Source organism: Candoia aspera, chromosome 2 (genome assembly GCF_035149785.1).
Source record: "Candoia aspera isolate rCanAsp1 chromosome 2, rCanAsp1.hap2, whole genome shotgun sequence".
Taxonomy (NCBI): domain Eukaryota; kingdom Metazoa; phylum Chordata; class Lepidosauria; order Squamata; family Boidae; genus Candoia; species Candoia aspera.
The window spans coordinates 223,426,474-223,454,416 of NC_086154.1; the positions used below are offsets into that span (position 1 = coordinate 223,426,474).

The following is a 27,943-nucleotide window of genomic DNA, read 5'->3' on the forward strand; positions in this document are numbered from 1 at the left end:
CATTTTCTACATTGTCCTCATTAATCGTACATTTGAAAACTATTGCCAATATTTATCTGGATTTCCTAAAATTGTAATCAATTTTATTCAAGTACTTCATAAAAGCATCCTTAAAATAGGCTTAGCCAGAATACTTCTAGGAGTAAAAGACCAATAATAGCAAAGTTTCTAATTTTTCAACAAAACCATTATTTCTTTTAAAATTCTTGGGCAGGGAAAATAGAAGAGCATTATAAGTTTTTATATTCCTGTGATCTCAGAGTCTCTTATCAAATATTTTGACAGGAAGTGTTTAATGGAAACTGCCCTCCCATCAAAGAAACTGCTAAGTATCCATTCACTTCAGAAGACTGGAACCCATCTTTCGAGTTCCTGCTCTGAGTTTTACTTTTGACTTAGTCAGTGTAGATTCTCAAGCAACTCTGTTCCAAAAGCAGAGCTGAATAAGAAAGCAACTTGTGACTTGCCAAGCACAAACTGTCAACTCTTCAGATTAGCTGATACCCATAATCCTCAGAATTTGATCTTGGCTATTGAAAACTAGTTCAAAGGCTAAAAGTAATTCAGAAGGGTTCAGAAATGAATCTAGGTTCAATATTTTCAACAGTTTTTTTTATTGTTGAAAAAACAAACTAAATTTATCGTTGATCTGGATCAACTCAATATTTAATAATTTTGATGAATCAACCTATCTTGTGGTTATCTGATGAAACATAATGTATTATTCCAATGCTTTTTTTTTGTAAGAAAATTTATACCCGTATTTTATCCATGGAGAAAGAAGTTTCCACCATTGGACAGACTAAGCTTCCCACACTGGTGATGCCAAGTCTTCATGCCATCAACCTGTCCAATGTTTTTTTACTCATTTCCAAGTATTATATTTTCCTTACATTACCCAGGATAGCAGAATCCACACCCACCCATTTCTCTTTCTGCTACTGATATGCTTGTTTTTTGTCTGATGCCCATTGATAGCTAAATTACTATGCTTCCTCTATATGTGCAACAAGAATATTTGCTTATACAAGTGTGTATATAGCACATATGTGAAAGATGAAAGGTCTCATGTGCAAGCACCGAGTCATGTCTGACCCTTTGGGGGGACGCCGCTTTCATGACGTTTTCTAGGCAGAATATAGTGGGGTGGTTTGCCATTGCCTTCCCCGGTCGTCACCTTCCCCAGCAAGCTGGGTACTCATTTTACCGACCTCGGAAGGATGGAAGGCTGAGTCGACCTGAGCCGGCTACCTGAGAATCCAGCTTCCACTGGAATCAAACTCAGGTCGCGGGGAGAGTTTTCGGCTGCAATACTGCCGCCTACCACTCTGCGCCACATGAGGCTCAATATGTAGCACATATACAAGTGTACATATATACATTTGTATATGCAGTACAAGACATCTCTAAATTTCATTTTCTCAGGAAAAGCAAGTGCTGTCCTCTTTCACTGATTAAGTTAGGAGTCTGCCTATTCAACATAGAATGGGATCCTCACTGCTAATCTAAATATCTTTTTAAATTCATTTAAGTACCAATTCTCTTAATTAATAGCAACAATGGGGAAATTACAGTTTGAAATAAATCTGTGCATATTTAAAAAGAATATCAAGATTATCCATGCTGAATAGCTACTTTTAAAAATAGGGCTTTAAAAAGAAAAAGGATGGTACAACAGTAGAATACACGGCAAATAAACTTTTGGTTACCTTTCCTGTGGGTTTACTCTCTGCAGTAGCTAGAGTTGGAGATGCCAGTTTATTTTCTTTAGTCTGAAAACAAGAATGTATTTCTGAAAGCTAGTACACAATTACACACACACAAACACACACACACACTAATCACCATTAAACTCACCTCTGCAGATGCAGCAGTCAAGCCAGCAGCTGTAACTGTTCCAGCTGTGCCAACAGCTGCCTTGGAAGCCAATGGCTTGTTGTCAGTTTTAGTCTAACATGGAGAAAGGTAAGATCCTCAAATATAAAGTACCACTAATATTTAGAGCAGCCCAAATTATAAAAAGAAATTGTCATTCAAATGTGGCTTTACACTAGTCTGAAATAAAAAGCATAACTTGGAATTATTTACTACAAGCATAATTCAGAATTACGGTAAGAATATAACTTGCATATATTTTTCATTTCTATTATTAACATCTTATTGTTTCTGAGATACAGTAACACTAGACCACTGCCTGCTGAAAAGATCAACAGTGTAATCCCTGCCATGCAAATAAATATTTGAGAGGAAAAAAAACCCTCCTTTTATTGGTGATCCACAATACTGTTCTACATAGCGGTGCACTAAATCTGAGGCATTAGCATTTCCTAAATAATTCAATAATCTCACAGTAGGGATGTGATTTAAACCCAAGTTAATATACTAATAACTGTACCGCAAAATGCTTTTATATTAACCAACGTTTACTAATGGAAACTCTGTTCTGAACCTATTTCTACTCTGAACTTATATCACAGTGAAGCTTTTTAAATACATTTTTAAACAACCAGACTGAGTTATGAAAAAGTTCATGCACTCAGGTATTATGGCAGGATCAAACAGTGGCTAGTATGTCCTGCTAGTGAGCTTTGGCCAATTCTGTGATATAATAAAATGACCAACTATGAGGTTTCACCTCATTTTATTCAATCTAAATCACCCAAATACTTCAAACTGCATTACTGTTCTGCAGATATTTTTACAACACAAAACACAACCGTAATTTCTTGTTTATATATAACTCGTCATAATCATACATCTGGAATATATTCTCATCTGTTTTTAAAAAAGCAGAAAAGGTACAAACTGCTTATCGAACTGATTTGTGTATAAATACATTTCCCCCCACTTGTCCTTCTTAGCCAGTTTGGGATTCCTTCTCTACCAGTTTTCATCACTTGATGCTCTCTTAGCATAATTCAGTTCCCAGAATTCCCACCCAGCAAGGCCTATGGTTGAGTAAACAAAGCCCAACATTTCTGGAGTGTGTCACCTTGGGGAAGGCTACTGTAGACTTAACGTAAGAAATCCTATTTGTATACTTTCATTAGAAGAATCCCCCCATTACCTTTGCTTCTTCAGTTGATGCCAACTGTGTTGACTTGGTACTCAGATCAGAAGCTTCTTTTCCAGAACTTGGTTGCTTAGGGTCCTTCCCTAAAGAATGTTTGCTTGGACTTTTTGCCTGCACAAATATATATCTTTTTAATCTTTCTGAATGTCTTTATACTAATTTGCATTGAAAATAATTTTTATCATAATATATAAATCAATTACCCCTCCAGGATCTCTCTGCTTCCCTTCAACTGGACAGACAGGTTGAGATTCATCTGGCTGTAGTACACACAGTAATATAAAGACTTAATCAAACCTCTTTTACTGATTTTTAAACTAAAGCAAAATGATCTGCATGAGGAACAAAGTAATCATCAATATTATTGTTACTTTCCCTAAGCAATACAAAGTTCAATACTGTGCAGACAAAAATGATCTAACATAATTACATTATAATGGATATATTCAAATAGTCAGGTGCCTCTGCTTGATTATCAAAATATAAAGCCTATCACCAAGATGGGCACAGTCCTTCAAAGGGGAGTGCAATAGTTGCATTCTAACTTTCCACTATTATCAGACTTCTCTAAGGATGACAATAAATACTTAAAAACTGCACTATATTCCATGATTCTTGAATAGAGTGTTGAAGTTGTGGATCTAAGGTTGCAAAAGATTCTGTCGATATCCAGAAGTCTGGCACTTCTAGTTCAAATATTACTCCTGGACAAGGAAAGCGCACTCTGCATTATGCAATGCTTGCTGATTAGCCATTTGACTGTTTTAAACATTCAGGTATTTCTTTTCCATCAGTTATCTTTCCTAAGGGAAAATTTCATTATCCTCCTGGGGAAAGCGAAGTAGCAAGGGACAGCGATGCCCTCCCTTGAGTTAAGGAAGGAACTGAAAAGAAAGCTGGAAAGGAAATGAAACAGAAAGGAGGATTCAACAATCCACCAGTGTTTTGCTAGCATTCAGAACAGTTGCAACCCCCTTGAGAGGTTATAAATGCCTAAAGGGGCCTACCTGGTTTATAAACCAATCAGAATTTTTCAGTTACTTATATACAGAACCTTATGCAAATACCTATATTCATTCAGTCATCAATCCATCAAACACATTAAATTCATATAAGCCCATTCATTTCTATATAATTTTAAATAATCTTGTTCCTACAAGTTTCAATACAAAACTGAAATATTTATTCTGCTGTTCAGTCTTTTCCTAAGAGCTTAGCTCTCTGCATGGTACACTTAAGGCCTAAGCATAAATTCTTGAAAATAATGTAGGGTTACTCAATTTATGTTGCAAAAATCCAAATGATCACTAAATGGCAACAAAGAAACAGAAATTTTTAACCATTTGCTAACATGCAGTGGTCATCCACACACTTGTAGCCAAGATGCTAAATTGCATTGCTAACTACACTGTAATTTAACTGCTAAATTACAGCCAAATTATGTATTACACTGAAGACCTAGCTGGCAACTAGTTTTTTTCTTTCTGCTTTACTGTAGAGTACACACAGATTGGACCATTATATAGGAGGGAGATCAGTTTTTACCACTTACTACAATCCGAATCAAACTTGTTTTACTGTTAAAGACTTCCAGAGCCTAATCAGGATTAAGATTACAGTTGAGGACAATCAGGCCAAACCTTGATTTATATTATAATTAGATTATGATTATATTATATTAGAGTTTTAATACTGACTGAATCTCTTAACAGGTATATATGTAAGTGTGTGTGTACTTATTTCCGTGTTTTAATTAATGAATCGTTTGGTCCACATTCTTCTGATTTCAGAGCAGTAACTTTAAAATTGCTTTGTTTGGACCCTAAGTACGGGTATGTAGGTCTGGAAAGAACAGTCAAGTCTACAAATACGCATTGTTGGAACTCTCTTGAAAACAGCTTTTCAAAAGTTATTGTGAATTACAACAGACACCTTTTCAGCTAAATTGAAAAACTGAAAACAAATTTAAAACACTCCGCCTACCATTATAATTAAAATTAGGGTTCTTAAAAACTAGAACTAGGGGATATGCAGCTATTCCAATCAAAAGATGGGAGGAAAGGGAATGTGGGCTAGTATCTGTATTTTACTGGATTCACACAGTAGCTGTGCAATCCCAGTAAAATATGCATTTGACTTGGTGCAACAAATTTGCTACCTCTTTAATTCAAAAACGTATTTTTATTTATTTTTTTTATTTTTATCCCGCCTTTATTATTTTTATAAATAACTCAAGGCGGCAAACATACCTAATACTCCTTCCTCCTCCTACAGTATTTTCCTGGGCCCTTAGGGCTACCATGCCAGCTTAGGACAAGGAACAGCTTCTTTAAGGAGCCAGCAACAGGAATTGCATGGATGCCCTGACTTTTCTAATTCTAATCCTAAATGGTTCATGTGCCACTGAGAATTTATCTGTGGTATGAATAAAAGAAGATTAAAAAACAAAATAAAATCAGGTAAACAAACAGGAACAAACCAAAGGAGTGCTTTTTAAAGAAAAAAATTATATTGTATATATTTAATTCACATTCAGAATAAAAAATATTTATCCTACCTTTTTGTCCTGTAGTACTTTTTCAGGTTCTGTCTTTGATTTTTGTGCTGCCTGCAATATGAATAATTTTTTAAAAAAAACTTAATTTTGAAAAAAAAAACTTTAAAAGATGTCCTATAATGAAGATTTACATTCAGAGTACAATAACAACATGACCAGAACTGAAAGAATGTTTTTGTCCCTTCAGGATCAATCCAGTCTTTTTCCTCCAAAGGAAACAAAAAAAAGCACAATTTACAGTTTTCACTGGTTACAGCAGAAATATTTCCTGCAAACTGTTGACAAGTTACAGTCTTCTGAGATGATGTGAAGGTTATAACTAAGCAGCTCAAAAACTACAATTTCCATGGCTCTGAACACCATTTAATTGACTTATAAAAACTGAATTTATTTTTATTTATTTATTTAAAACATTTGTATAGCCACCCATCTTAAATCAAGCTCTGGGCGGCTTACAACCAAGAATAAAACAACATATATATAATATGTACATATACATGATAAATATGTGTAACATACACATGAAAAAAGCCAAAAACAATAAAACTCTGCATGGTGCAAAAACAACTTAACTCTGCATAGTGCAAAAGGCAAGATTGCTTACCATCGGTGACAAAAGCAGAATGAAGAAAATGAAATCTAAATGTATCAGTTAACAAATGAAATATGAAATGTTAGGGTGGTATTGATGAGAATAATTTAAATCATGGATTAGAAAATAGAAAATTCAAATCAGAAAGTGGGACTTAAAGCAAACTGGAATTTAGGATTACTTTTACATCTTCATAAATATTAAGCACTTATTCGGACTTATGTAAGCAATACAGGTTAAATTGCTCACTTCAAGCCCTACAGAAAATACTCTCAATTAACTGACCTCTTTAAAATTTTAATGAAAGCATATCTCTGAGGCATCCACACATTTTAATATTGTACAGCTGCTATCAAACACAAGCAAAAGCAGGGATTTCTAGCTCTGTCTTTTAGCTAAGAAGAAGTCTGCCAAAGCAATGCCCATATCATCCTCCAGTACCTAAGTATTAGCCACGATGTATTGTACACAGTAGACTAAATGGTAAGAATGCTACCAGATTGCATTGATACATTTTCAAGGTGCACCATGCCATGAGAAGAGACTGCAACGTGATCATACAAAACAGAAGACAGAAATAAACTAGCATGGATTAGTTGAGGACTAATGAATGAGCACATGCTGGTGATGTGAGTGCTGTTATTAACAAGCCTAAACACACACAACCCAGCGTTTGTGTCACCTTCTTCTTGTTTCTTTTCCTTTTCTGGAATTCCCCTCCACGAGTCTGTTGTTGGCTTGAGGAAGCCTAATATTGGGAGTACAAACTCAGGATCTTGGAAAGAAATTGCTCAAGACATAATAAGGAAATGTCTTAGTAACCTCACTTTTAACTTTCTCTCCTCAAGAAATGGTGACCACAATTAAATCTTTGAAATTATGGAAGGGTTCTAGCTAAGTATCTCTGTTGATTGATACAAAAATATCCAGGATCCTTATTTCTTACTTTGTTGAAGTTTTGTTTTTTTTAAAAATATACTCCTACTCCCATGTGTCAATTAGGCAAATATTATGGTTCTTTCCAAGCTGGACAAAGATCACATTATGTGTTTCAGTTATAGACTAGGGCTGTGAAGCACTTTGGATCTGAAGGGATAAAGGTATTTCGAAACTAATGTGCAGGCAGTTGTACCACTTCTTGCAACTCCTTAATCCAAACACATTTTTTCCCAGGGGGAAAAAAAAATAATTGCTTTAAGAAGTTTGACAGATGCTATATGAGGGCTCCTCAGGCTCTGAAGCACCTTTTCCCGCTCAAATCCACAGCACTGCCCAGCCATACTGTAGACCTGTTTCCTTGACAAACGTGATGCTGAGATAATTATCTTGACTTGACCCAACTACAGCGTTATGGTTAGTTTCCAATACAGTTTCCTGAAGGTCGCTGAAGTAGAACTAGACTCACATTAAGTTTCCCCAATTTTTATACTCCAGATAGGAGTGTTTTATTTAAACATGATTGTGTATTATTTATAATGGTACATCTTCTCTTTTTTTAAGTTTGTATGATATAAATGGCAAGGTTGCCCTTTTTTTAAAAAAAGTTTTAGGCTCTCTTTTCTGGGTCACTAGAAATTCTAAAAATATTAGTGGATGCAGAAGGGAAGGCAGAGGATAAAATTCTTTCATTCCAAATCTCATTCCACTAATATACAATTTTGTATCATATCTGCTCACTCTATAAATTGGAGTAAATCAGGCTTGATGCGTCTGGGTTTTGGGGAAAAAATCCCGATGTATCTTTGGACTGGAGAGTGGGTTATATTCTGATTTTTCTGTTTTCAGAATATAAAGATTCCTAGAAAGCCCTTTCAAATGAAAAAATTGAATTTATTTGCTAGACCGATACATAAAAGATCTAGATAGTACTACTGAGTACACAATATATGGTAAACATCATTAATAAACTTAATTCATTTTATACTATCAGGTGTATCATCTTCCTTGTGTTAATGAATGCAAGTTTTGCCTACTTGCAACTTGACACCATGGACCATCTCGGAACTGAATAATTTAGGAATATGCAGAATGAAACAAAAATCATTGTAGATGGCTGGATGAAAGAGAGTAATTTAGGTAAATTTGGATGGGAGTCAAAAGTTTGACAATGGCCAGTCACAGAACAATCATTTGCTATTGGCTATGCTGATTGAAGCTGATGGAAGCTGAATTCCACAATAACTCAGGACACAAGATTGCTAAATACATCTAAAGGCTTGAGCATACCCTGTAGGATTATTCTTTCAATCGAAAACCACTGTGCCATATTTGAGAGGCTGGCAACCTTGACAGGTACCTTCTTATTTCTGGTGCCACCTCCTAGTGGAAGTTTGTAGCCATCATGCTATCTCAATCTTGGTTGTTTTCCTTGGAAAATTTAGTGCAGTAATTTTCCAGGCTTTTATATTGCCATACAAATGTATTTTATCACATTACTGTATATCCCACTACTGTATAAGTATTCCAGATTACACATTCCGCTTACGGATACTTGTATGATTATGCTTATTTACTAGACAGTCACAAGACTGTCTTTGGATATATTTAATATTTTTTCAAGTCAGTAACATTTCCTGCATGTTATTGTTATTACATCCTGTTAATGATGTAATATTTATGTATTCAATAAAGTTTTTTGTCACAGGTAAATAACTATATTTAATGGCCATTCCACAAGCTGCAGTCCAAAGCCAGACACCTAAAAATAAAAAGCTGCCTGAAATCCGATTAGATTTGATAATTTCATGAGTTTACTACCATTTTGGAATTTTTAATAATTTGGTGCTTGAGAATTTTGCAGATGCCATCAAGGGTGTCCTTATTCTTATGTGATTCTATAGCACGACTAACTGTGGTTTGGGAAACACAAACTCAGAATCCCACTGGGCACAGAGAACTACCGTCTTCAATTGTGGATAAGCCCATCTGCAAATAAACCAACCCTCAAAATTTCAACCAAAATACCACAAAAATGTGTCACCTGCAGACAGCTGACTCTCACATTTTTAACCACAGTGACTGGCAGGAAACTGCAAACTGTCACATCATCATTTATAAAACTACACAACTTTAAGACTGTGGAGGGCTTTAAAAAATCTGAGTTCTGGTTTGTAGATAAACTGAACCCAATTTGGGGGATGTATTTTGGAACCTAAAATTCTCAACTTATCAGTGAGTATATAAGGTAATTGTATGCTTGTTTGAATCATTTGCACTCAATATACAGGTACATGGGATAGAATTAATGATACAAGTATATAGAAAATTAACCTTATTGACTGTGTTCTTGACAAATAATAGTAGCAGCTTCTGGTAAACTTTCTTCATACTATTTAATTGCAATACCAGTGCCTACTATAATATGATGTGACTGATTTCTAGGTTAAGAAGGAAAGCAAGTATGGGAACAGGTATCATTGGGGAAATCATACTAAATCTTGCTTCCTACAAATAGGACAGCTACAGTAGTTACAGTAGCACAGAAGAAGGATTTTTCAGACAACTGTTCCCGCAATGAACTTGAAGTCCAAAATGCTGCTTTTATAAGAGAGCTCCCCAATAGGTAAACCAAGAGTTATAAAACCTGAGATTAAAATACAACTTCCCCTCATTTTATTTCTCCAAGTGTTGGAAGAATACAATAGAAGCCCCTTAGAAGAAAGCAAAGATTCCTCATTCTAAAGCAAGACACCCAAATCTAATTTCAGTGACAACAGGTTCAACTTCAGATTGTATGAAAAATAATTAATAGGCCTTCTGAATGTTGGCTTGACCATCCCTTGAATTTCTCAGTGACTCCATTTGCTCCTATATTAAACACACTTCACAAAGAGCCAAGTAAAATAGATCTGTTCCTACAAAGGAAAGAATATATGTGCAAGTCCAAGTTCTTAACCGTTTAGCAATTTTACAATGTACATGGCTCTGCCAGTCTCTTTAAATCTATCTGGTTATCACTTCAACCTATAAATAGGGCAACCACTTGGTCTATTTATATGTTGACCACGCAAGCACCGATCTCATAAAGATCAACAAATGTTAAAAGCAGAGGAATAGTTCTCAGATTCTGGCTCTAAGTCGAAGAACCACCATGTGACAAATACAGTATATATATAAGCCTTGACAATCCTGTCTTACCATAGTATCATTTCTGACAATACAGTATTTCTTGGGTCACATTTTTTTCAAGATCAGTTAAAATAACTGGAGACTTCAAAAACTACTATTAAACAGAAATGTTATCAATTAATTAATTTTAAAAAATTAAAGTAAGCATTGTTCCCCAGATAAAGTCCCAAGTGGTTAACAGAGGCTCTGATAACTTGTTCAGTTCATGCGACATGTCACTATATGGAATTATTCCTTCTTTAATTGGGAGGAGGGGTAGGACGAGAGAGACGAACTAGTTTTGTTCACATATTATGAAACTGATATATATCTCAGGAGTGTAAGAGGAATGATTCTGGACATACTCCATCACAATATTCAGCAGCAGTATCATTCCTACTGAATTATGTGACATAATTCCCCTAAGCCAGTGGTAGATAATGGCAGAAATGCTGTCCCATAAACCATAGTTCTCAAATACTGCTAATATGTATAGCAATATCCTCTCATATAAACCTTCCTGAAAGGAGTTAATGTACTAGAGCTAACCTCTCATCCAAAGCAAATACAGTGGAAACTTAGACAAAACAAATCCACAAGTTAAATGCAGAAAGCTTTTCACTGAAAATCATGATAAAAATCATACGAATGATTTGCAGACCTTAATTAGAAAAACTTAAGCGGCACAGTTTAGTATAATCTATGCAAAATTCTAATAATAATAATCATAGTAGACTAGTTCATTTTTGTTCCCAGCTTCAGCCAGCAACTTCACTTATTAAAACTTTTCAAAAAAATATTAAGAGCCGCAACCATCACTATAAAAGTTGATATAAAAGTCCCACTTGCATAGATGACTCTGTGCATGTCCTTTTTCAGAAAAAATACCTTTGCTTCAGCAGGTTTCATAGTTGGCGTCTTTGATGCAACAGAAGTCTGGGTCTGCATTAAGGAACAAAAATGTGTGAATTAATTATCCATCCTACATCTTTTTTTTAAAAAATAAAATGAACATTCTATCCCAATAGAACACATTGTATTTCAAAGGGTACTGGGCCCCACCGAACTGCATGGGTTTTTTCAATGACAGCAGAGTTTAGTATAATCTATGCTCTTTTAGTCTTCAACCACAGTAGACTTCACACAGGGAAAAACTTATTTTGCTTAAATAAATAACCAACATCCATAGAATCATAATGTGATTAAACGAAGTGTAGTGTATTTATAAGTAGTAGGATCTAAACCCAACAATTTTCTGGGATGTATGCTAAAAATAGACTACAATCAAAAGGAATCAGCATGTTTTATCTGGCACTGATGTTTAACATCTGCTAGCAATTTCTTTTGGGATTAAAAAGCAATGCAATATGCAGTAATCAACTGAAAAATATTAAAGGAGATTAGAAAGTAACTCTCATTTTAAGGAATGGATCCAGGTTATGAGTTTATTATATACATTTCTAAAATTGAGATGATGCAATATGTTGATAAATGATCTAGAATTCATGTTAACCTTAAGTACTGAATTAATTCTATACTGTTATCTATACTTATTACATAGATCTTCTACCTGGGTTTGGGGTTTCTTTTTTTTTTTTGGTCACCTAATTATATTTAGGTTTCCTTTTTTCACAGTATAATAACTATTTATCTTTTTTCACTGTTGGTAATACAGGTTTTTTGTGTTTTGATATTTTGAAATAAATACATTAAAAAAGGAGGGACATGGATCAATTCCACTGGTGGTGGTGGTCATTCTAGAGCAGTGTTTCTCAACCTTGGCAAGCTGGCTGGGGAATTCTGGGAGTTGAAGTCCACCTACCTTAAAGTTGCCAAGGTTGAGAAACACTGTTCTAGAGAGCATCCTATCCACTTCACTGGAGTTTACAGGCCAAAGGGAGCTAAGGCTAAACTGGCCAAACATTATCCCAGCTGACATTTGGGGTCTATTCATGAAAAGTCAAACGTTTGGCAAATCTGAGTGCCCTTCCTGGCAAAGTGCTGTGCAAACTGATCACAGCAGCCAGGCAGGAGATCTTCATGTCTGCCTCTCCCTAAAAGGGAGTTGGCCACTCTAAACAGAGCCACTGGGAAAGAGTCTGACGACACAAAAGGGAGTAGTGAAGGTACTTCACCTCCCTTAGTGTAGGTACAAACACAGCCTCTTAACTCTCCACAGGAAACTCACCAATAGAATTATCTAAATTCATTAATCATTTGGGACAGATCATCTAAACGGATCTGTTTGCCCCACAGAGCTCCCAGATGACAGTCAATCTCATCTGGACCAGGGAGTAATCTAAGTTTTGACAGAATATTTGTTCAAAGGGACACATTACACACTCGTTTAGGAAAAATAAAATAAATAAATGTGTTTAAGAAACCAGTTCAAGAACCAAGATATCTATATAAATTTCCCAAGAAAAGCAAAGTATGTGGGAAGCTGAATGATATAACTACAGTGAAAATACATTTTTAAAAATAAATTTGTAAATAACTAGTATGGTTAGGGTTTGTTTTATACTTAAATAATAATTACACATTTACAATCCAATCATAATATAAATGTTCCAAAGTCTGTCTTGAAAAAATGCAGGTTCTATCTTTGGTGAGTCAAAGTTAAGGGAGTTTTAGATTGTGGAACAGCCATTGCTAAATGCTTCCTTTATTTGCCTAACATTCCTATTTCCTTAGTCTAAGATCAGTTACCTTTGACTTTTGTAATACAGGTTTTGGCACACAAATTCTATACAGTTGTGAAGGGCAGACCCAATTTTATTATTACTCAGTAGCTTACTAGAAGATTTTCATTAACATTTAGACATATTTATCATCTCTTCAAAAAAAAACCCTAGACAATTACATCATAGTTTCATTCTACATCTCTTAATAAGCACATGAAGTTACTTGCATAAAGTCACCTATTTTCTTGATATAGGATTAGCAAGTATCCTGTACCATGCTTTTCTTACATGAGTCACATTTATTACTGCTGTGCGACAAACTTTAATCCACTGGGGTATGAACAAAACAGAAAATGCATTTTGTATGGAGTTCAGAAAAAAAACAAACAGCCTAACTTGAAAAATTCCATCAGAACATTTCCAGTTGGCTGGGCTCCCAAACAATAACACTCAAAAATACTGCATTTGCAAGGAGAAGTTTAGACATTTTTGCTAGGATGTAAAATCCGCCAGAGATTACTTTGCAAAGAAAATAGCATGATCTGCCAGAACAGAATCCATCACCATGCAATACATGTGCAGTTCAACTCTGCTAATGATTATTTCTCAGCCCATTCCTAAAGGAAAGTTGAAGCATGCCTAACGGAATGACACATATGGTACCTACATTTTTTTAATATGCATTTTAAACACTTCCATAAAATTTGACAGAACAGATTGACACTTGAATACATGTCAAATTGAAGCACATTAGATTTGGGAAATTCTGCATATCACTTGTACAACCCCAGATAGATTTTATTATTATTTAATTAAACAAGCCCACATCAAACGGCAACTGAGTTCATGCACTGCACTAAACCACTTATTTAACCATTTAATGCAGTGTTCCTCAACCAGGGTTCTGTGGAACCCTAGGGTTCCATGAGAGGTCACTAGGGGTTCCCTGGGAGATCACAATTTATTTAAAAAATTATTTCAAATGGGCAACTTCACATTAAAGAGGGATGTTTCATTCTTTATTTTTAGTTTAAGAACACTGTTAATGCATATATATAGGTCTACACATGAAATCAATATAATAATTTTGTAACTTGTGGCCTGCATTTGAGCCTGAAATATGATATAAGTGTGCAGGGGTTCCCCGAGGCCTGAAAAATATTTCAAAGTTTCCTCCAGGGTCAAAAGGTTGAGAAAGGCTCACTTAATGCAATGTGTAAACCTAATCATTATTTGGAAGGGCAGGGTAAACAGTGAGCTCCTAAGAAAATTAAAAGCAGGTCATGTTAATTACACATTAAAGCTACAGATGGCCCTGGAGGAATTCAGGCCAGAATACAGAACTGAGACATTCTTGGTGGTACTTACTGATGATCTGTGGCAAAGCTACGAGAGGGGCGGTGCAGACATCCTGACCCTCCCTCATCCCTCTGAAACTGTAATGGAATGTGAGAATGACCTTGGAAGAAGGGGGGAAGAGATGCTGCCTATGGAACAATCAGATAAAAGGGTGAGGAGCCTCCAACTGAGTAACAGCAGAGAAAGAAACTTAGAAAGGATCCACCCTAACTGATCAGGCAGTAAATAGGGAGGGCGGGAGATTTGTACTTTCAGACTTGCAAGATTGTGTTAATGTAGCCTAACAATAAAATAGAAGTAACTTATCTGGTCATGTTTCCTGTCTGGTTTACTTGGGAAGGCTGGCAGGGGATTTTCCATCCTTGGCTCTAAATGAGATCGCATTCCCCCATTCAGGACTAGTACATAATCTAAGAATCTTCCTGGACTCTCAGCTCCTTCTTGAGAAGCAGGTGGCAGCAGTGGTTATTCATGCTTTGGTCACCTTGCAAATGGACTATTACAATGCACAATATAGTGATGCTCTTAAAGGCCACTCAGAAGGTATAGGTGGTCCAGAATGCAGTAGCACAAGCACTGATGTACAGGCCTCCCTATTCCCATGTAACATCTGTTTCATGAGCTATACTGGTTACCAGTATATTTTTGGGTGCAATTCAAGGTGGTATTATTACTAGAAAGCCCTACATGGCATAGGGCCTAGCTAACTGAAGGACATTCTGCCTTCCATGGTTTCTGCCTGTTCTGTACACTGAGACATACTGGCTCACTTCAGGGTCCTGCTGATTAAGGAATATAATCTAGCAGGACGCAGGAGGCAGCCTTTTCCTGTTGCTGTGCCTGCCCTCTGTGACAGCATCCTCCCTTGAGATTCACTCAACTCCCACCCTATCCACCTTCAACAGAGCCCAAAAAACATGGCTCTGGCCTCAGGCTTCAAGTTAGAGTATCTCTCAGTGATGTGAAGGATTTCCTTTAATTTTTTTGGAGTTGAGCAGCCTTGAAACTGGACAAATAAATAAATAAGATTGCAAGAGAGTCTGAAGAGAGGAAAAGCACATTCTGTCAGTCCAAGGAAGACAGCCAGTCAGCATAATTGACCCTATTACTTAACTCTAAGTAGGAAGAGAATCTAAAAATAGCAATGGATACATTTAGTTAACACTGTAAGCTACAAGCCTATCCAGTAGAAGAAGAGTTCACTTTTAAAATGTTTGAACAGAAGCATATAAAATAGTAAAAATGTTTACTGATTTACTGCTGCTTCGCTACTACTCACCACAAACACTGGAGGGAGATCGGAGTGGAAGGAAAGAACCTGGCCTGTTTAACTATTGCTCAGCTGTTATTCAGCTGTTATACATTACGAAGTGCTTTACATGCCTGAAAATGAAACTAGTAATTTCTTCTATTTTGTTAATACAAAGAGAAAAAGAAAGGACAGGAAGGTCTGTGGAATCAATTCTCATGAACTCATGAAGCCCTTGCCACACTACCACACCATGCTGTCTTTCTGGCAAGTAGACAGATCAAAATGAAGTAACTACAAGCCATATGGCATTGAGTTATGTGACTAGATGTATCAGCTCTTCTTCCCCCACCAATCTCATGAGAAAAAACAAACTTTAAGAGAGAAAAGAATTGCTTTCTAACTTTAAAATTGTAATTATGCAACCCTGCATGAGCTACTAGAGCTGCCAAATCTGCAATATAGAGCAGCTGGCACATTAGTTAAATTAAGAATCCCAAATACCCCAAGATGGCACTTACTGTTAACAAACCCCCTAGACTCTAAGTTTTACAGATCTCAAAGGATTTCTCAGGAAAAAAAATTGTGATCTCAAGACACTTGAAAGAAAGGAAGTATCATCTTGAACAACCTGATACACACACAAAGACTGGAGTATATACAGTCACTGAGTTTGTACAGAAATACGAAGAACACTTAAGCACACACAGGACTTAAGCACACACAGACTGAAATTAAAATTTAACATAGCTTCTATCTAAAATACTTGTCTACGTCTTAGAGATAAGCTGACTCCCAAAGCAAAGTCCTCTACTTCTTTTTCCTGGACCTGTCCTGGTTTCTGAGTCCTCCAGTTGTTTATTTGGGAGATGGTACAACAACATCTTTTTCTTTTCACCAAAGTTCTGTCTCTGATTTTATTTTTAATTAATTTTATTAAAGAGATTCTTTACAGAATAAAAACAATACAAATTTAAAGACTGCATCTGATTTTAAAAGAACAAGCTTTTTCCTGAGAGATGGGTAGGGCATCTGCCTTTGCTTTTCATGACAGACATTATGCTTCTCCCAATGTTTATTCTGCTTCAGATGAAGAAATGAGTATGAGTGAGTAGTCTAGGAAGCTGGCTGCCATTCTTATGAATGCAGGCTGGCATCATAACCGTTATCATTCAGCCTAATTTTTAAACACATTGTTAAACCACATGAAATGATGTTAACTGTAGCATATTTCTGCTACATTGATAGAGAGCCTGCTCACAAACACATTTCAAGACTGTAAATTTGGGATCAAATTATCTTTCTGATGTAGAAGAATTATCTTTTTTTGCTTTCCTCCAAATATACAATTCTTCATATAAGATCCAGATTTTTCAAATATAATTCAAAAGTAAATTCATTAAAACATTGACCTTATGATAGGAAGATTGCAAAAAGGGATTACTGAAATATTTTATTAACATTTGGGAATTCTGCATGCTCTGTAAACCTGCTGTTCCTGAGGTGATAGATAAGGGCATGGGAATCTCACTATGCAAGTTAGCAGGGCTTGATATTCCAGCTTTACTGAATACCAAAGCAATGATAAAGCAATATGACTGATGACCAACTATGTAAAGTTCCAAAGTGAAACAAACCACTTTACACAATACTTAATGTTCTCCACTATTTTCTTTTAAAAAATTATTGTTTGGTTGGCCATAGATTTCATAAGCAGAAGAAATCAAAGCTCTGACCCTTGAGGAGTACACAAAGCAAATATTAAAGTATTGCCTGGTAACCAACAATAGCTGAATGATTCATAGCTAAATAAAATTTGGAGAGATTTTGGCATGTTTTAAGGAATTCACACCCAGACAACAGGAAAAAAACCCTTCCTGATTGCATTGAAAGAAGAAAGGGATTTCATGTACACTGTAGGAATGAGCCATAGTATGAAATGCAGGAGTGTCCAATGGTAAAAACTGCATATTAATACAACCTACCCACTTTTGCATTAGCTAATGACAGACAGGTAGTGAGGAGAGTCAAGAAGTACAGGCTTCTATCAACTCCACAGGCCAGCTGCTGGAGCCACTAGAAACCAGGAGACTATGAGTTCTAGTCCTCCCTTTGGCATGAAAGCCAGTTGGATGACTTTGGGCCAGTCATTCTCTCTCAGTTCAACCCATCTTGCAGGACTGTTGTTGTGGGGGGAATAGGAGGCTGGAGCGTTAGGTATGTACATTGCCTTGCATTGACCAAAATTAAAGGGGGGAGAAAAGCCTAACTAACAAGCAAGCAAGCAAACAAACAAATAAAAATAAAAAGGACTCTCCCCGAAGCCTCATTAGCTTCTGCACATATCACTATCAGGATGCATAAAAGAAAAAAAAAAAGGTTTTACATTGAGCCTGGTATAACAGCCTCCCTTGGATTGTTCCATCAGAACATGTCAAGTAAGTTAGGCTCCAACTGGCTAAAACTGAAAATCCTAACAAGCATTCCATCCTATGGAGCAAAGGCAACTGCTTTGTTCTACATTTAGAACAAAATTCAAAAAAAGTGGACTGTTTTGTTCTGAATTTAAAATATTTGAATAAGCTGTCCTAAGCTACAAAAGTTGTGAGCTTGGAACATTTTGCACATCCCTACATGTATCCCTTCTGAGATACTGAAGGAAACTGAGCCCCAAAAGTGGTTGGCTGGGCCTTTTTAGGATCTGCCCAAAAGAAGCCTTAGTAGCAAATGAAATGACTGTAACTGTGCTCAAAAGAATGCAGCCTCCTGCATGTAAGATAGCATGACCCAACCTGATCCTTTCCACATGAACTGGAACCACTCCTGAAATTGCCATTAATGCTGACTGAGAATTCTGAGTTGAATTTTTACTTTACCGTTTTTGCTCAAACTGAAACATCCTTGTCTTGCTCTGGGAAATTTCAATCTAAGGAAATAACTCGATAAATTTACTATTCCTTTGATTCAAGCTAATAAATAAAGTAGGAAAAGAAAGCCTTCTGCTCTTTTAATTTCAGCATAGAAAAGGACTACCCTAAATAGAATTTGTGGCCTACCGTCACATGCAAAGGATATCTTAAGGGTGGAACCTGGGACAAGCAAAGATCCTGCAGTTTCCATAAAGAGAAAATTAATAGGAATACCCCTGAACTATCTCTCCCATGCTGGTGGCAGCAAGAACACTGGAAGTTTTTTTTATTTATTTGTGAGAAAAGTAGAGCGGGGAAGAATTGAAAATACCACCAGATGAGATCTGGCATCTCTTATATCATATAGCCACTGTGATTTGTGGTGAGCAAGGTGAATATAAATAATATAAATATAAATTCTCCCCCCACTTAAACATGCTCTCAGAATTTAAACAGTATTGTTTTCAATCCTATTACCCACCTTGTCATGAGCATATAAACTTCCACAATTTTTTTAAAATGTTGCTCTTTCCTACAGTGACACAGAGTTGCAAACTCTATTCACTATGCTACATCAGGCCAACAGTAATACCAAGAGAAAGAAAAAATATTCTGCATTTTTAAAATTTACCAATTAACCTTCCTTGCATGGAGTATGTCCAGTACATGGAAATTTGAAATCACAGGAATCAATTTCCCAGCTTCTTCCAGCTCATAACATGTCACACACATCAGCTAAATACATTTATTTTTCTACTACTACACACCAGGTGACTTCTTTAAAATATAAGACCTCTTACTGATGTGTTATCTTGTATTTTAAGAATATGCAGCATCCTAGATATGTATCCAGACACACTGGGATTATAATCCAAGCTTTCTGGGAATTCTGAAACTTGTAGTCTCAAGAGACCTGGAGAATATGAGATTCAAAAAGGCTAATAAAGAGGTTGGATATAGAGCATCTTTTCCCACACCATGCTACAGTTCCATAACCCTTGAGAGAAATTTTGCAAAGAAAAGGGCAGAGCAGTAAAAACTCTGTCACCTGTAAGAACTTCAGATCAGAGCCACAATTTCAAAATAATTAAGGGCCCCAGTGCAACAAGAGAGAGTGATATTTTGATCCCAATGAATCAATGGAACAACTTAATTGTGCCTCAATCTTGCAACACAATTGTGTTGCATTCAAACAGGATTTACATGGAACTGCAACTTCAGTATTACTGGACCTAATTCTTTAATTAGTTCATAATTAAAGTAATTAGAGAGGCAATATTATTGAACTATCAATTGACATAGGATCTAGGAAAATAATGCTAATTATGTAAGCCTTTGGTTTAAACTTAGATCAAAACTGTACAACTTGAGTTACCACTGACACACACAGCCCAAGAAAAAATTTGGCACAATCCAAAAAAATATTGCCAAATTGTACATTTTAATAAAACTAAAAGGGAAAACCATCCAATGGGTACAGAGCAGAATATACATCCCTGAGCCCCAGGGCCACATGATGCCTTCTGAATCTTGGGTGTGGGATCCCATTCAAAAGCCAACTTGTGCATCACTGAATTCAGGATTCAGGGCATCACTCTGGCATTCAAGCTGGTTCTTTATTCTCTTAATGGAGCATGATCTCACCAATGGCCATAATGCCTAGAGCTGTAGAGAGCTGTGGTTCAGGAACTACTCAAGAGCCATAGATTCCCCATATTTGCTGTACTGGCTAAATAAAACAATTCAGAATAAAATAATTTTAATCCTTTAATCTGAAGAAAGGCACAAATTTGTCTCTGACGAAATTTCACTTTCAAATTCACTCATATTAATTTCTATGACTTTCCATTGGAATAATTCTATAAAATTGCTTGCAATTCATAAGCAATCCAATTTTTCAAAACAACTCTTCCTTAGAAAGTAGTTATTGGAAGCATTTTCTCAACTTGTTTAGCATAAATATATGGTGCGAAAAACGAAAACTGTAACAAATCTTATTTCAATAAAGACCATCCCTTTGGCAATCCTGGGCTCAACTCTCTGAAATTACCATTTTAAATTCACTTAACTGGGGAAATTATGTCAATAAAACCCCTTGTGTACCCCTTGTGTTTGATATCACAGTTCTATGTGTATCTACTTAGTAGCACTATATCCCACTGTATTTAATGGATTGACTTCTACATAAGTATCCTCAGGACTAAATCCCAACTTAAGTCAACTAACTCCAAACCTCATAATCAAACAAAATCATATTCTAACATCTGCAATGACAAACATTTATTAAATTAATGGGGACAGAGAATATGCTATAGTTCGTTTAGCAACAACTTCTTTTGTTAAGGAACAACAGCAAATAACATCGCAGTAAATGCTACCTATGGGTTATAAGGGCAATAGTTACTTAGGCATGTCTCAACAAACATATCCTGCTACAGAGATTACCACACCCTGAAAAATGCACTAAATATTGAGAACCAGAAATGAGTGCTTAAATTTATAAGACTTCCACAGAATTGACTTACTAGTAAAAATATTTAGATCTGTAAAGCTTTTGTTCTGCTTTTAAAAGCTTGCAAGCCACTATTTTTGTAACACCCTTTCTGGGGGGCTAAGGAAAACAGTCAAGCAACTCTTGAAAAGACTATTCCTGTTATGAAATGAGAGACCCAACCAGAGTTTAAAACAAATTTGTTACAGACCCCAGGAAAGCAGTGTTTCAACTCACTAAGCGAGTCTCAAACCTATGAAGTGAAGGATCGTGTTTCTATAATATAGAGAAGTGCAGTCTCAGAGGAGAAAAGAGGAAGTACACACTAGAACTGGCCCAGAACACTGACAATCACACAAACATTCTGGAAAAAGAGCACTCACTCTGCGCAGCTCATCTACTCTACTCCAAGTCTTTGACGTAGTCCCCTCAGATCCTTAGCACAGCTTTGTTTTCGTTGCGCCACTTATCAGGTCTGCCAATGACTGCGCTTTTAACATAGTCTCTGGGACATTTCAGAATGGTAGAGTGAAGCCAAACAGCACAGTCTCCAAACTGCCTTTCTGCTCCACCTCCCTATGAATACGTAAGAGGCTGTGTGCTTGACAGCAGCCCACAGAGCCAGGACAGCAAAGTCCCAAAAACTAGCACAGTCAAATAGAAAGGAAAGCGTTACCTAAGTCAAGTGTGCTTACTTCACACCAGTCATTCTAGTGCAAAAAGACTGCAGTTGTTTCTAGATATTACTGTTGCTTAGTTTGTACAATTTACAGAGGCCACTGTAATTTCTAAACATAGCAAAATTACCAAATGCACCAGGAATGGTTAAAGTGGGAGCACTAATAAATTATTTGCAACTCTTTTGTTTTTCTAAAAGCAAGAGGAGCACAGTCCATTCAGACCTCATTCTGACCTCAACCCCCTTCCACTTCTATAAATGCACAAAACAGTTCTCAGCACTTCTTAGTCATTCATCAGGAAGAAGCTGTAGACACAAAAATCTTGCGGTCTTTCTACCATGATTCTTCCTCACTTCGTACTTAAAGCGAGGTGATGATACTGGGGTATATACCATTATCAAGTGCCTTTTAAAACAAATATTGTAGATATTTAAAGAAGAATATCATCTGCATATGTTGAATTTGATCAGATATTTATCCTAATCCAGAGCACATAAGATCATTTTATTTTAGAAACACAATAAACCTAAATGCATGCTAAGCAGTAAGTCATATATAACATGTTTCTTACAGCAGTCCTTGTGGCCCAAGGTTAGAGAATGCTAACTTCAACCACTGACGATTTTCAGACATGAAGCTAAATTATTGTTCAGATTATCAATACAAAAATGAGTCTAAAACTACCTTCACACATGGACAGCTATAAAAATCTGCTAAATAAGTAAGTAAATAAATAGAATGATTTATTTGGTTTTGGTTTGGTATGCTATGTGAGCCCAGCCACCGTATAGTTACTCAGCAAGAAAGGTTAAACATATCAGCTCAGCTGATGTTTGAATTCAATCTAGATGAGATACAAAGAAGAAATTAGAATTTTTTCTTTCTTTACAACAACCACAGTTCGAATCCGCATGACGGGGTGAGCTCCCGTTGCTAGTCCCAGCTCCTGCCAACCTAGCAGTTCGAAAACATGCAAATGTGAGTAGTTTAATAGGTACCGCTTCAGCGGGCAGGTAACGGCGTTCCGTGTAATCATGCTGGCCACATGACCACGGAAGTGTCTATGGACAAACGCCGGCTCTTTGGCTTTGAAACGGAGATGAGCACCGCCCCCTAGAGTCAGACACGACTGGACTTAATGTCAAGGGAAACCTTTACCTTTAATGTGAATTATGATTTGTCTGCAGGCTGTCTCAAAATACTGAGGCCAAGCAGCAAATGTTAATCTCCTTTCTGCAGATATTCAAGCTCCACAGCACTATCAGAGCCAGCCAAATTATTCTGGCATCTGAGCCAGAACATCTCACAAGCAACTTTCCACCTTCCTAGCAGTAAAATACAATAAGAAACAATAACCGGCTGCCATTTTTCTACAAACTGAACCAGCTTCATAACCCCTTAATGCCCAACCTTTGTTTAAACAAACCATAGCTAGTATTAACCACTATTTAGGACTTCAGTATCGTATTAAGCTGTGAATAATAGTAACTGGAAGCCTAAGTGTCTGATCTCTGTTACATCAGATGAAAGAAAACAGGGCAAGAACAAACTCAGAGCTCAACTTAGGTTCATTTTCACTATGAGGAATCATGGTTTAGTGACATTCAAATGTAACCATTTTGGGAGGGATTATATCTAAGTCTCAGAACACAAGAGATCCCAAACATCTCTGTTTAAAGTAAATGTAAGCATTTATGTATTCAATGAATTTATTTCCTGCCTTTCTACCAAAAATACAGTTACAAGGGGTGGCCAAAAGTCCCATGGAAAACCCCTGAGTTTTGGTGTTTGTTAGCATAGAGCAGTGTATCTCAACCTTGGCAACTTTAACATGTGTGGACCTCAACACACAGAATTCCCCAGCTACCATGCTGGCTGGGGAATTCCAGGAGTTAAAGTCCACACATCCTAAAGTTGCCGAGGTTGAGAAACACTGGAGAGGCAGAAAGGATCAAAGGTGACATATCTAAGCTCCCATCTCTTCTTGCTTTCTATAAAACAATCGATGTAAATTAGGTAAACACAAATTAGTTACATTATACTATCTGAGTTACATCTACCTTAGGTACATTTCTTAATATGCTCTATGTTATTTTTAAAAAGCAGGAGAGCAGAACATTAAAATCTTAGGATACTTGCTGACTGAAATTAGATCAAAATCATTTAAACTTTAAGAAGCACCCCAAAATAAAAGAACCTTGTGGAAAAAGGCAGGAGGGTTGCAACATTAATATATTTGGAGATATCTATTTGAGACGAAGCAATACACTGACAGAAATATGACCAACACGAAGCCTCATTTACAAATCATAAATTAACCCCCAAACATCAATACTAAAGTCTAGCATTTAGAATCTGTGAATATTAATCCTACTAACGATAGTTTAATAGTTTAATTTATTGATTGCAGTACAATGTTTTTGCCCTTTTCTTAATTTTAGTGAGCTCAGAAGTTCTCTACCTCTTTGCAAAAACAACAAACTTGTTACAGTGGCAGCAGCATAAGCATTGAAGTTGACAACAATAGGGAGCCATTTTGCTTTTGGGAAGTTTCACAGGTCTACAAACATTTAAATTACCTTACTGACTGAGGAAACTCCACTTGTCTGGGTTTTAGGAGATTCAGTATTGCTAGTATTTACAGGTTTCTTCTATAAAGGAAAAAAAGGAATTAAATAATTAAAAATTAGCATTGGGAGAAATGCTTCAATAGTGACACGGAACCCTATTTCCAAAACTTTATTTCCCTGCTATATTGCAAAAATACTCATCTATAAGCAATATATTCATGCAATTACATTAGACAGTGTTCCAAAAGAGGTGCCTGGAGCACCATTTGGAAACATGAATAGAGATTTCTCAAGCAATAATATTCTCAGGATTCAAATATGCATGCACATATTATGATACTCCTATCACAGATGAATCACAGGTTTGTTTTGAGATTATGAATTAGCTGTAGATTCTTCTTTTCCATCCTCCCATCAGAACAGAATGCAGTGATCAGAAAATTAAATTTCTATTTTTCTAACTTACATTTTTATATCATTATGATAACATTATATCTGTGTGTGTATAATATGATAAATATTATATAGTTGTTTTAACTTAACATACTTTAATTCTAAAAATTGCCACAGCAAGGCCAAGAATATTAACAAATATATTGCTATAACTTGACAATTGGTGTTTTAGCAAGACCATACCAAAATAAGAAACATGAGTTTAAATGTTTTTTATTTTTAAAAAAAAGGCTAAATTCATTATAAAACTTCTCATGAAAAAAAAGTATCTTTTAAAAACAAGACCCAACTTCTTTAAAAATAATAATGCTACTGATAACTTAGAAATCTGTCTTTTCAGAAATGGGCCCAAAAAAGGAACAACCTAACTTAAATTGATGCCTTTGCTCATACCACAAAATGTTTACTTTCCAAATCAAGAAACAACAGTTGGCACAAAATAGGAAAGATGAGTTGAGAAGTAAAAAAAAAAATGCCCAAATTATTCAAACAGATTTATTTTAAGGCTATGAATACTTATTTCTATCATTGCACAACTCTTACCAAAAATATAATAAGGGTTAAGGTTACTAAAAATGTAATAAGGAATGTAAAATGAAAGTTGTGAAAACTGTCTGAAAGTGGAACAGGAAAGAGAGTAATATTTACTTTTATTGTAAATATATCATCTATTCTATACTAAACCCACCATTCCTATCAGACAGCTGTCTACTTTTCCAGAATGAAAGAGCAGCAAAGTAGGATCTAAGAACTACTTAACCATGTGTACCAAGTACTGTAATGCATTCCAAGAACCCACATGCACATATATATTTATGTAGTTGACAAAAAACACTGCGCAGTTCTGCTGATGTAACAAACCAGCACTGTCTATGAACACTCATTCAAGCATTCTGCTCTCTGCATCTTTGTGGACATGAAAGTGAACACAATACCTTCCTTTATGCCAGTAGGCCAGGAAGAAAAAAACTTTAGGCAAGAAAGTAGTGAACTGACAGAGTCAGAGGAGATATATTACAGCAGCACTTATTCTTCTAGAAATGTGATATATACTTATTTGTCTAATAAAAAAGCAGAAAAGATAAGATTACAAGCAAAATTGCCATCATCCAGGACAACACAAAAGACAACCAAATTTTAGAAGAAATGTCATCTACTCTGACTGAAAGGTTAGATTCCTGTTCTTTTGAACTCAGAGAGTACAATTCTCTTACCATGAACTGAAGCAGAGTGCCACTGCATCACTCAGTATTCCTGTGTCCCTATTTCCTTCCCACTTCCTGTTCCTGCTGCCTTCCCACAAGACTGTCTTTTAGATTATGTTTCTTGGGATAGGCACATACATAGAGTATGTGCCTATAGATACCCTTAAAACTGCTACAAAGATGGTTGGATCCATACATCATTCCAACCATAACACTTAAATTTGACTTACTCACACAGAATGGAGCAAAATACTTTAACATTGGATGCATTGAAGGATATTTGAGCAATGGATCAGAAGTTAATTTTAAAAGTGTCTGCCATTATAGATAGACTGTGTTCACATGTTAAGGAAGAGGAACAAGTTTTACCAGGCAAATCTGAGAAAGATTTGAAAGTGGATTTTAAAAAATGACAAGCTGCAAGAATGATATGGAAAAAGATGCTTCGCTGGACATACAAAAGAAACCAGCTGATGTCTTAATAATTAAAAGGGATATACAAATGGCAAACCTAAACCGTGACTTGGATAACTTTTTTTATATTGGATGTACAAAACAGGCTTGTTAAAGCTTTGAAGAATTTTTTGCAAAGGGACAAAGAAAAAATGAAAAGAAAACAAGCTTTAGGACATTATTTGAAGGGCTTAAAGATCAAGATTGTTAAAAGTAAAAAGAAGGAATATAAAGTGGGTTTATTTGATCAAGGTTAAGATAGATACGTTGTTATTTCTGGTAACACTTAAAGGGCTTTTGCTGATCAGGACTGAATGGCAAGGTGTTAATGATCTGTTTATAGATAAGAAATGAGATATGGGAAGAAGAGATCATTTGTTGTGTTTTAAAAGAAGGTGATGTTGTTAAAATTGTTTATACTTGTTGTAACGAAGTGGGAAGTCATTTCGTTATATATTTCTTTTCTTTTTCTCTGCCACATTCTTATTTTTTCTTTCTTTTCTATTTTTTCTTTTTTCTGCACTTTCTAATTTTTCTTTTTATTCTTTTCTTTTTGTAGTTTGTATTAGTTTTTATCTGTTTATTTGTAATGTTTAATAAAATTATAAAAAAGAAAAGAAATACAACAACTATTAGAGGTCTTCCCTACTATGCATGAGGAACTGAACCAACTGATTGAATCCCTGCCTCTATTAGCCTCCCCTGCTGTTAATATATCTCTGAAGGGGGAAGAGCAAGTCAAGCAATCACCAAAGGAATTCATAACAGGCTTTGCTGCTAGACAATGTCCATTTATTTATTTATTTATTTGTCAAATTTTACCACCTGTCATGTTCCCCATTGCAAGGCATTTGTGCATCACAACGGGGAACACGCACATTAGGTAAGAGGAAGGGATAAGCATAATCCCTTAATCACTCACATATCCCCCAAGCACCCATATCCAGAAGGGAATCACAAACATAATAGAAAAGCCCGTAGACCAGAACTGGCACCCATCAAGGGATAGGGGGAACGCCTTCCCAGGGGATGCACTCGCTTATCCCTCAAGCACCCATATCCATAGAGGAATCTCCAACACAATGAGAGCACCTTTCGGACCAGACTCAACACCCATCAGAGGATCGGGGGAACGCCATCCCATTTCCCCAGGGCACGCACCTGGTCCGGACGAAGGCAGGGAGACAAAGGAGATCGCCGGAATCACCCATCAGCTGACGCATCACAGTCCCAAGCACCCATCCGGTCATGGCTCGAGGGTGGAGAAGCACAACGTCCGCCACCAAAGTATAAACAGGACACCCTGTCAACACATAAGGATTCCCGTCTTTTTCTTTGCACGCACTCCATTCTATAAAGCCAGAAATCCTTAGACCTTCTAAGTGAGTCTGTGTTTTATTTAGAGCGTGGCTGCCCTGACATAAAGACGGGAATCCCAAAAAAAATTTTCTCGCTAGCACCTTTCCAGACTTTTTCTGTGAGGGAACAACGCAGCGATGAGGCGACACCCGGTGCAATGCGGCGGCGACCCAGGAACCGGCGACAGCACCCGCAACCTCGC

At 36.3% G+C, this 27,943-nt stretch overlaps 1 protein-coding gene across 1 annotated transcript in view; it reads right to left on the bottom strand.

The window, feature by feature from the left end:
- Positions 1-27,943, bottom strand: part of CAST (calpastatin) — a 75,935-nt gene that overhangs the window by 31,492 nt on the left and 16,500 nt on the right. The window contains exons 3-10 of the mRNA XM_063295400.1: positions 24,281-24,352; positions 11,218-11,271; positions 6,905-6,970; positions 5,631-5,681; positions 3,277-3,333; positions 3,068-3,184; positions 1,858-1,950; positions 1,710-1,772 (exon numbers count right to left, since the gene is read on the bottom strand). Coding sequence (XP_063151470.1) covers positions 1,710-1,772; positions 1,858-1,950; positions 3,068-3,184; positions 3,277-3,333; positions 5,631-5,681; positions 6,905-6,970; positions 11,218-11,271; positions 24,281-24,352 — 573 coding nt within the window. The remainder of the gene's footprint in view (positions 1-1,709; positions 1,773-1,857; positions 1,951-3,067; positions 3,185-3,276; positions 3,334-5,630; positions 5,682-6,904; positions 6,971-11,217; positions 11,272-24,280; positions 24,353-27,943) is intronic.